At 51.1% G+C, this 11,318-nt stretch overlaps 1 protein-coding gene across 1 annotated transcript in view; it reads left to right on the top strand.

Moving 5' to 3' along the window:
• The window catches only part of Hdac4 (histone deacetylase 4), a 219,734-nt gene that overhangs the window by 139,524 nt on the left and 68,892 nt on the right, over window positions 1-11,318 (top strand). The window contains exon 4 of the mRNA XM_013024290.1: window positions 2,983-3,133. Within this exon, the coding sequence (XP_012879744.1) occupies window positions 2,983-3,133 (151 nt within the window). The remainder of the gene's footprint in view (window positions 1-2,982; window positions 3,134-11,318) is intronic.

Here is an 11,318-nt window from a genome sequence, read left to right as displayed (position 1 = left end):
GCCCAGCCAAGGCTCTCCCACGAGAGGGGAGCCCTGCTAGGGCCCCAGGACACGCACCGTGGCCCAGCCAAGGCTCTCCCACGAGAGGGGAGCCCCGCTAGGGCCCCGGCACGCACCGAGGCCCAGCCAGTCTTTTTGTCACTGTGTTGCTGGCCAGTTTTTGTCATTCTCTTCTGCTCAGTGCAAGGTGTGGAAGCTGCTTGCTTCTTTCGATCCTGCAACCCCCAGAAAACCATCTTAAGCGGTACTTTGGAATGTAGGGTTTGTTGTTGTTTGTTTGTTGAAACACCCACGGAGGCATGGGTGCAGTACCTGCGCGGTATTCACGAAGCAAGAGGCCCGGACAGCCAGCTGGCTTTGCCTGCCCACGCTGCTGTTGGCTCTGTCACCTTCTGCAATCCCTGTGTCCGTGAGGGCCCTACCCCATGGGTCTGAGTGGGCTTCCCTGCCTGGGAATGCTAAGCCAGCCTTTCCCCTCTCTCCTGCGCTGATACGGGGACTGCCCACAGCCTGCTCCGGCTCTGTCCACGTGCTCCCCTCTGCAGATGACTCCTACCTCCCTCGAGGCCTGGGTGGATGTGTTTGTGACTTGACTTATTTCCTCAGGAGGCCCTGCCTGATCTCCTGGACTGTTGAACTGGGGCTGTCTCAATTGCCAGCTACCTCACTCGACGTAGGAATCCTGGTCATGTGTGGTTATGGCCATGACTGGCTAGTTCTGGTCAGAGCCCAATGTGCTGTCCCTGGGCTTCCCTTGAGTCTTGTGGGAGCTCTGACATCAGGCTGCTTGCACAGATGGGCCACAGAGGCCAGCTCGGTCGGATGTGTGGGCAGAGCCCGGGTGAGGCACCTCAGCCCAGGCTGTTGGTGGAAAGTGTGGTGGCCCAGGGGTTCTTCATGGGTCTTCGCAGTGTGCACTGCCTGCCCCTTGTAAGTTGGACGGTCTGTCGTTTTTGTGTATTTCTTCTTGACATCTTTCTCTGTTGTGGTACAAGTAGTTTCACTGGCCAGCAGCACCTCTGTGGGATAGAGGGACAGTGTTTACATGATAGACGGACAGATCTCCCAAGTCAGCCCAGGCCTCTTGGAAAAATCGTAGAGCCGTCCTTGGATCCACTGCCCTCTAAGGGCCCTGCCAGAGGTCTGTGAGGGGTGGTACCCACCGGGATGGGAGCCTTACTGCATGCACCAGTGCACCAAGATCATACACATGCATGCATGCAACCATACACATGCACATGTCAATGCACACGACACTTGGAACAATTCCGTGCCCATGAGTGCATTTTTACGCACAGATGGACCAGCTGTTAACTGTGTATGTTCTTCTCCCTCGCTTATCCGCATACCCTGCACTCTGTTCTGGAGCCAGCCGGCCTGGCAGAGGCCCTCACTCATCGAGTACTTGGTTCACCTATGCCTTGGTCTCTTCTTTTGTAAAGCACCTCCGGTGTCACTCAGTACAGAGCACTCCCAAGAGCCCTCCATGTGTCCCAGCTACATCGTCACTGCCTTCCCATTGTTGATCAGTGCTGTAGTCCGAGCGGCTGAAAGGACATTTCAGTCCATCCTCATCCTTGGACACTGAGCACATATAGTGGAAGCATGGCTGCAGGTTAGATTTTTCCCCATAGAAAGTTCTGTGGGCCACCTGGCTACCAGTTGTGTTTTCATGGCTCCATATCTCCCCTCTCTTCTTTCTGCAAGGGAGCAAGGCCAGCAACCAGCCACAGATCCACACAGGATACAGCATGTGTTGGGCTGGGATAGGGAGCTCAGGGCTCTGCTCCCCAAGTGACTGAGGCGCCAGAGCCCGGTGGGCCCGCCCTTTCACCCCAAGTGACTGAGGCGCCAGAGCCCGGTGGGCCCGCCCTTTCACCCCAAGTGGCTGAGGCGCCAGAGCCCGGTGGGCCCGCCCTTTTCCAGCACAGTATTTGGATACGGTGCAGCTCAGTGTTTCCCACTTACTTCTACTGCTTCTAGGGACCCTCTCCTTCTTGACCTACCTTCTTAGCAGCCTGCTTCTTAGACTCTTGTTAATTCATGACTTCATATGTAGTTTTATCTGGCTTACTTGATAGCAAATATTGTTTTTCTTACGTTTTGTATATTAATTTTCTTCATTATAAAGATACTGAAGATTTTTATGTTATGTTTTGAATTCTGAGTTCTCGCTCTCAGGCATGTGTGAGTACTGTGTCTGGCAGCTGGGAGCCCCGGGAGCCCTCCATCCACAGGCAGAGAGAGGGCCCCTGCCCAGGACTCCCCTGCAGCCTTCTCGTCCAGGACTCCCCGACAGCCCCGTCCTCCTCCCCTGCAGCCTTCTCGTCCAGGACTCCCCGACAGCCCCGTCCTCCTCCCCTGCAGCCTTCTCGTCCAGGACTCCCCGACAGCCCCGTCCTCCCCTGCAGCCTTCTCGTCGTGGTCAGGACATAGTCGTTTTTCCTGTCTTAAATCTGAGCATAGCACTGACTTCTGTGCTTCCTTCCTTATGTGCCTTGACGCCCTCCCTGGGCCTGTTAAACCTGCCTGGTAAGGGTGCGTGGTGTGTGCGTGTGTTCTGGTGCCTGGGTCCTATGGCTCATGTGGGAGAAGTTCATGCGTGTTCCTCTGCAGGCCCTTGGTAGATGCGCTTCCTCACCAGCTGGAGTCCTGGGCTGAGCTGCCAGGTCTTCAGGCAGCTGTGTTCTACCTAAGGAAATGTTCAGCAGGTGTCTAGACTGGGACATTCTTAAAGAAGTATCTTTTCAAGGTTGCCCACTCTTCCTGCCTGTTCTCTTGCAGTGATTTAGTGGTGCCCACCTAAAGGGTAGAGGGTGCAGCAGTCTCTGCAGCCCTTCCTTGTCTATGGCTACTTTTGTGAGGCATGAGGGTCGTGCCGACACAGGTGCACCTGGAGAGGCCCCAGGCTGGACGGTGGGTTGGCTGGCTCCTTGGTGTTGTGGATCCAAGGCTCTGATGTCTGTCCTTCTCCACCTGTAGCAGCAGCAGGAGATGCTGGCTATGAAGCACCAGCAGGAGCTGCTGGAGCACCAGCGTAAGCTGGAGCGGCACCGCCAGGAGCAGGAGCTGGAGAAGCAGCACCGCGAGCAGAAACTGCAGCAGCTCAAGAACAAGGAGAAGGGCAAAGAGAGTGAGTGTGGGGTCAGTGGAAGGAGGGGAGGGCAGGAGGGAGGGCAGGAGAGAGGGAGTGTGGGGTCAGGGGAAGGAGAAGGAGGAAGGGTGGGCAAGAGAGAGGGAGAGTTGGCGAGGGTCCAGGGCCCCTTGGTGACGTCCTAGTTGCCTATCAGGGATGCTCATGAACAGCTCTGTGGAGAAGCCTGCCACCTCTGGTAGGAGCAGGTTAGTGTTCCTCACTTGATTTCCAGTCTGCCCTTTGTCCTGGAGTTGATCTGGCACCCTGGTTTTGTCTCCACATGGGGCTTGGGAAGGATACGCATACTGGCAGTGCGAGGGGCATCACGTGACTTGGCTTGATTCTGTCATTTCAGACTGCCAGGTACTCCTCAGGCACGTGGGGAGCATTAAAAGACATAGTGCAGTCTGCTGTGCATGTTCACCGTCGCTCTCTGTCACGAGTGGTTGCTGAGTGCCTTAAAAGCAGACCTGAGCCTGTGGGTGCCCCGCACAGCTGCCGGTGCCCAGCGGCTGCTCACACGCGGGCCAGCCGTGTGTGCTGCCTGTGGCTGGCCCCGCACAGCTGCCGTGCCCAGCGGCTGCTCGCACGCGGGCCAGCCGTGTGTGCTGCCTGTGGCTGGCCCCGCACAGCTGCCGTGCCCAGCGGCTGCTCGCACGCGGGCCAGCCGTGTGTGCTGCCTATGGCTGGCCCCGCACAGCTGCCGGTGCCCAGCGGCTGCTCGCACGCGGGCCAGCCGTGTGTGCTGCCTGTGGCTGGCCCCGCACAGCTGCCGGTGCCCAGCGGCTGCTCGCACGCTGGCCAGCCGTGTGTGCTGCCTGTGGGTGCCCCGCACAGCTGCCATGCCCAGTGGCTGCTCACATGTGGGCCAGCCGTGTGTGCTGCCTGTGGGTGCCCCGCACAGCTGCCATGCCCAGCGGCTGCTCACATGTGGGCCAGCCGTGTGTGCTGCCTGTGGCGGGTGCCCCGCACAGCTGCCATGCCCAGTGGCTGCTCACATGTGGGCCAGCCGTGTGTGCTGCCTGTGGGTGCCCCGCACAGCTGCCATGCCCAGCGGCTGCTCACATGTGGGCCAGCCGTGTGTGCTGCCTGTGGCTGGCCCCGCACAGCTGCTGGTGCCCAGCGGCTGCTCACATGTGGGCCAGCCGTGTGTGCTGCCTGTGGCTGGCCCCGCACAGCTGCCGGTGCCCAGCGGCTGCTCACATGTGGGCCAGCCGTGTGTGCTGCCTGTGGGTGCCCCGCACAGCTGCCATGCCCAGTGGCTGCTCACATGTGGGCCAGCCGTGTGTGCTGCCTGTGGGTGCCCCGCACAGCTGCCATGCCCAGTGGCTGCTCACACGTGGGCCAGCCGTGTGTGCTGCCTGTGGCTGGCCCCGCACAGCTGCTGGTGCCCAGCGGCTGCTCACACGCGGGCCAGCCGTGTGTGCTGCCTGTGGGTGCCCCGCACAGCTGCCGTGCCCAGCGGCTGCTCACATGTGGGCCAGCCGTGTGTGCTGCCTGTGGCTGGCCCCACACAGCTGCTGGTGCCCAGCGGCTGCTTGCACGCGGGCCGGCCATGTGTGCTGCCTGTGGCTGGCTCCGCACAGCTGCCGTGCCCAGCGGCTGCTCACACGCGGGCCAGCCGTTTGTGCTGCCTGTGGGTGGCCCCCGCACAGCTGCCGGTGCCCAGCGGCTGCTCACACGCGGGCCAGCCGTTTGTGCTGCCTGTGGCTGTTTTCGCGATCTAGGGAGAGGCTGGACTTGACGCTGAGCAGGAGGAGACCTGGAGTGTTCAGCCACTGGATCAAGAGCCCCTTGGGCTGGGACTTGTGAGGACCATGTTCAGCATGAGGAGACCTTTTGAGCCTCCATTTCTGAGGTGCTGAACCGTGGTGCCTCCACCCTAGAGTTTATGTGTACAAAGATGGTTTTGAGTGACACATCAGGACCTGTCTCCAGACAGGCCCCGCTGAGCTTGCTTTAGGGTCCTCCTGAAGGTTAATATGCCTTTCCCTGAGGAACCAGTGAAACAGAACTCTTCACACTCCTCCATCCCAGGTAGGGGTGGGGCTGCGTGCTGAGCCCTCCCTCGGTCAGCAGCCTGATTCAGCTTGACTCTGGGCCTCCTTCCATACAGAGGCTCTGGACAGAGGCCTGCACGTGACTGTTGGGGACATGTACATTGATGCCACTTCCCAACTTTGTGCAGCTTGTCAGAATCCACCACACCCTGCCTGTGACCCTGAGTATTTCTCAGTAAAAATACTAACAAGTGATCTTCAAGCTTTTTGAAAATTTCACTCTTTAAAATTCTTAATATTGAACATATATAAAGGACTATTTATAAAACATAGGTCAGACATGCACAAGCCTAAAACAGAATCGAGTAATAGCTATGTGACGGTTTATAGAAGAGGTGCGTTTGGGTTCCCTGGTCCCAGCCCCTGCTCCACTAGCTTCGCTGAGGAGGCTGCCTAGCACACATATCTGTTATTCTCCAAACTTTCACTATAGGCGTTTAAGCTTTATCGTATTTGTACCCCAAAACATGTGTGTATTTTTGCTTTATCCATATGTTAGCATAATGTTAATGAAATCACAAAACAGATACCTTTGCAGCTTGTACTTCTCTGCGGTCTCTCAGCCATGTTGTGTCAGGGATGGGCGTGATGTCACTTGCTATTGGGTGGCTGTGTGGATGTCACTCTTACAGTCCTCATGGTCCCCCAGCGGTGGCAGCCGGCGCCCCTCTGCCACGCTCCCTGCAGTGTCAGGTTGGGACACAGCACACACGTAACGAGCTGCTGGTTTTACAGATTGTCACAGTGGTCCCCAGATATCTAATTTCAGTAATTGTGGGGCTGGCCAGCTGTCCAGGGTCTGTGTCATGTCTGCAGATGGAGGAGGCATTAGGTGGCTAGGCTTTCAGGTAACTACCTGAAAAGTGGGTAGGCCTTCAGAGGGACAGGCCTTTGGATGTACGATCCCTCAGGAGGATGGGCCTTCGGCTCGCTGAGCCTTCTAAAGGATAGGCCTTCAGATGAACAGGCCTCCAGGGAGGTTTGCTTTCAGTTACTTGGGTCTCGAGCTGGATCAGGCCTTCAGGTGTCATAACTTCAGATGGACAGGCCTTTGGATGGGCAGTCCTTCAGGTGGTTAGACCTTGGGTAGACAGGCCTTCAGATTGATGGGGTGTCCAGGTAGTTGAGCCTTTTGATGAACAGGCTTTCAAATGGACAGGGTGGAGTATCCTTCAGGTGGGAGACCATCAAGTAGTCAAGCATTGAAATGGACTGCTGGCTTTCAGATGGGTAGGCCTCTCCTACATGTGACATGGACTGCTGTCTACACTAGGATTCCTTCACCTGGGAAAGCTTCTGCCCCCTGAAGGCCTTTTAACTGGCAGGGTAAAGGCCACCTAGCTGACCTTAACTAGTCAGTCTCCATTGGCTCACATCTGCAAAGATCCTCTAAGTAGCACCTGGATCCATTTTTGATTGACTCACTGGAGGTAGGCCTAGCAAGTTGACGTATCCAGTGCCCTGCCAGGTAGAACCAAATTGTTGCCAATTTTGCCTAGTGAAAGCTTGCTTTCCATAAGCAGGGATATCAAGACCAGCCTTCCACACAGAGGAGAAGCAGGCCCTTGCCACCGAGCTGGGATGGGCAGTGGAGACATCGCTGCAGCGGCTCTTTACCTCTAAAGAGCCTTCCTAGTTCCATGTTGGACAGGGCAGCGTGGGGCACGGGGACTGTCATCCTGACACTAGGTCGCCCCCTGGCAGGGCCAGATGAGACCTGTCTGGCTACAAACGTGTGTAGAAGCAGGATCTGCTGGCCCTGCAGGCTCAGCCATGAGACGCTGTGTGGCTCCTAGTCTGCCTGAGGTGGGAGGTAAAGTTGGCCGGTCTTCTGCCTGGGCTCAGCCTATAGTTGTAGGTCCAGCAGGTGAGCCAGCGTGTTTCTCAGTCACTGCAGGGACAACTGAGAGGAACCGTGAGCTCGCCTGCCTCAGCCACCACAGGTCAGTGACACTCGCTTTTTGGCCCACCAGTGGCCAATGGCACCCAATTGCTTGTCCCTTAAAAGGGGCCTTTGGTGCCTAGGATTTTTTCCCTGCAGGAGACCAAGGGGATGAGGTAGACAAATGAAGAGAGGAAAGGGGTGGAGAAGGCAGCCGTACTATTCAGTGCACGGGCTCTGAAGCTAGGGAAATTGACAGGAGGGGTTGGATTGGGACTCGTGGGGGAGATGAGGAAAAGGGTGACATCAATCCAGATGCATTGTACGTACGTATAAACTATCTTTAAATTATCTGTAAATGCTGTAAGTGGCCAGCCATCTTTCCAAATAATTCTAACAAGTTTTCGTTTGAATTTTAATCTCCATCTGCCCCATAGCATAAGATGTGTATACTTAAAGCTTCCTGTAAGGTCTGTTATTTGGAATTGTTTAAAAAATCTTTTTATTGATGTTTGATACACATGCAGAGATGAATGTACTCTAGATCTTTAAGAACTCCCAGGTTGGGAGGTGTCAATGATGCTCGCTTGCAAAACTCACACACTCTAATTATTAGTGAATTGATTTTGGTATTCAACATATAGATTCGTGTCATCTGTAAATACTGACGACTTCTCCCCCCTCAGTTGAATTGCTGTTTTGCCTTTTCCTTGCTGCCTTGGGTTGAACCAGCTAGGACTTCACTAGCGTTGGGTTGCTATGATGATAGCATTTTCTCCCCATTTGCTGCTGTTGAGTGCCGTGTTTTCTAGAGGGGCTTCATTCTTTTGTGATGAGTCCTCCTTATCAGATTATGGAAAACTCCCTTCTGTTCTAATTTGATATGAGTTCCAGTGTGAGATGATCAGAGGATTTTCCCTCTGTATTGTGAATTATATAGATTTATTTGAATAGAAATTCGAACTGGCATTTTCAAATTGATCAGAATTTGTTAGCTTTATTATGTACTTCAAGCTTTGATTGGCTAATATGTCATCTGTTTGCATATGTTCATGAAAGAGATTTCCTGCATTTCCTTTCTTGTACTGCCCTTGCCAGGTTTGGTGTTATCATTATACTTGCCAGGTTTGGTGTTATCATTATACTGGACAGGTTTGGTGTTATCATTATACTGGCCGGGTTTGGTGTTATCATTATACTTGCCAGGTTTGGTGTTATCATTATACTGGCCAGGTTTGGTGTTATCATTATACTGGCCGGGTTTGGTGTTATCATTATACTGGCCCGAAACAGAGCTAAGCATGAATCCTCTTCCTGTATTCCCTGGCAAAATTTTTTAAAACAGGAATATCATTTTTTTTCTTGAATACTTTTTGACACATTTACAGTTTATGCCATCTGAACTTAAGGTTTTCTTTATGCAAAGTTTTTGGTTACATATTCAATTTGTAAACTAGTTTATAGGAGTTTTCCTCCTGGGTCCATGTAGGTAACTTGTATTTTTTTTAAGAAGCAAATGTATTTCATATACATTTTGAAAGTTTTGGTGTTTCTTGGCATATCCTTTGCCAACCTTTCTGGTGTCTGAACAATCTGTAGTATTTCTCCCTTTTGCATTCCCAGTATTTTAGATAGATATTTCCCTCTAACTTGAACTGCATTCCATTACATTTTGATATGTCATCTAACAATCTTTGTCTTTATTGGTCTGGTCCATTTATATTTAATAAATGAAATATAGTATGTTTATACCTAAACCAGTCATTGTAGTATATGAACCCTACATATCTTAACTGCTCTAATTCTGCTTTCTTGCTCTAGACTCTTTTTTTTAACTGATACTGTTTTCCTTTTCTACTCACTTGGCAATTAACCACCACTCTGCCATTCCTCTCCTGATTTGAATTACAGCGGCCAGCTCTACACTATCAGAATCTAATCTCAATTAGTACTTTTGCCTATTCCAACCCAATGTGAGAATCTTGGAATACTGTAACTGGATTTGTGAACTATTTTGACTTCTATTTCCGGTTAAAATTCAAAGGGCATTGTTACTTCCTGGCACGAATACAGTTGACTCATGTATTGTTTCTTCTACTTTTGATTCTTTTCTCCAGGTCTAAACTCCTCTCCCCCCCTTAGCTTTTCTTCTATTGCCTAGTATAATAAATTGTTATGATGTGAGCGCACATCAATTATTAAAGGTTATTTTTGCTGGATGTAGCATTCTAGGTTTATATCAGTACTCTGCAGGTACCATTTTCTTCTCCTCAGACTTTCTGTGTTTTATCTGTGAAAATTAGCTATCAGTCTTATTTTTCCTTATTTAGAGAATCTTTTTTTCTGGTTACATTTTTTAAGATTTTCCTCAGTTGGGCACTGTGGCTCACACTTTTAATCCTAGATACTGTGTTGGCAGAGATTGAAATCTGTTCAAGACCAACCCAGGCAAATGTTTGTGAGATTCCATCTCGCTCACTGAAAGCTGTGTGTGCTGATAATAAAGCACCTGTTATCTCAGCTACACAGGAGCCATAAATTAGGGGGCCAGCAGGAGCTCAGAGGCAAGACCCTGTCCACCCCCAACCAAAGCAAAAAGCGTCTGGGGAGCGGCTGGCGTGGCAGCCAGGGCTGAGCTCAGACCCGGTACTGCCCCTCCCCCATTTTTTCTGTTTATTTTTGGTTTGTGCAGTTTTAATGAATGTAACTGTGTGGGGTTTTGTTTTCTTTTTTTTTTTTTTGGCTTTAATTTCTTCTACGTGGATTCTTAGTTCTTAAATCTATGTTTTCTTTTAAGAACTGCTTCTTCTCAGCATTCCCCTACAACCCACCGGGCTTGCCGCAGTCTCTCCATGCACTGCATTGAGCTTTGGTGCTGCCGGAGCATGTCCTGGTGTGCTTTCCCATGACTCCTGTTTCAGTAGCAGCGTCTCCTAGTCTGTCCTGTACTCGGCTAATCTGCACCTCACCTGCAGTGTTGTCTGACTCATCCATCAGAGTTCTCCAGTTCTCATTTGTCTGGTTTCACAACCTCCCGTAGAACCCCTCCGTCTTGTTTCGCCCTGTGTCTGGCGTGGGTGTTTTAGCGAGGCCCTGTGGCTCACTTGGTTTTCCCTGCTGCTCCCACGTGTGCCTGGATTGCTGAGAAGATCATGCAGAGTTCAGGCTGCATTTTGCGTTAGACATTTTGATTTTGTTTTTGGCCATACTAGAGTTTGAATTTGGAGCTTCCTACTTGCTAGCCAAACAGTCTGTCGCTGAGCACTGGATCAGCCCTGTTCTTGTTCACGCCCTATCTCCTGCTTTTACCTGGGCCAGCATCAGATCAAAGCTCTTCTACCTCCACCTCCCAATTCGTGATTATAAGCAGGCACCACCTGGCACCACCTGGCTGTGTGTTGAAATGGAGTCTTGCTAAATAGCACCCAGGTTGCCCTGGAACCACAATTCTGATGTCCACCTCCTCAATAGCCTGAATTACAGGCATGTACCGCTGTGCCTGACTAAAACATCTTGACCACATTCACCTGGTCAGATTTAGAACTTATTCATCATACCTCTTACATGTGAAGTATACTCTCGAAGTCCTAAGCCAAAACCCATGGGATTTCCTGGGCTCCTTTCACCCTTACTGTGCTCTGATTCTCAGAGGAGAGGCTGTCCTGGGTACCCCGCTGTCCATAGTGCTCCTTTCCTGGGGCTCAGCCCAGTCTCTTCTGTGCCTACCTTGAAATAATGGTCCTTACAGCTGCATTACTGAAGATAAAATGCACCCTGAATGTTTTCAGCTCTCTGACACATTCTCTCCTCAGCACTGTGTGTGATCTTCATTATGTCTAGCCTGGAAGGATATATTTTGTTTTGGAAATTCACCTTTGTGTAAGTTTTAAATTGAAAACCTGACATTTTGCCTTTAATTAATCCTCATTAGATTAGAAGTATTTACAAGTGGGACTTTTAAAAGAAATCCTGGTGCTCTAAAAACAACTGTCAAGTAAATTTAGTTAGCTTTATTTTTATTGTAAAGATTGTTATTATACAAAACTAATTCTAAATTATATAGTCAAATATTCCATATTGTTTTGCACATTAGTTATTTTGCTGTTTCAAATAAACATATTCTTCTAAGAATATATAAGTAATAAACTCTCATACTTGTCAATATACTACTCTTTTGATATTCATAAATTCCGTGTGTGTGTGTGTGTGTGTGTGTGTGTGTGTGTGTGTGTGTGTGTGT

Source organism: Dipodomys ordii, unplaced genomic scaffold (genome assembly GCF_000151885.1).
Source record: "Dipodomys ordii isolate 6190 unplaced genomic scaffold, Dord_2.0 Scaffold1, whole genome shotgun sequence".
Taxonomy (NCBI): Eukaryota; Metazoa; Chordata; class Mammalia; order Rodentia; family Heteromyidae; genus Dipodomys; species Dipodomys ordii.
This window is presented reverse-complemented; position numbering and strand designations above follow the sequence as displayed.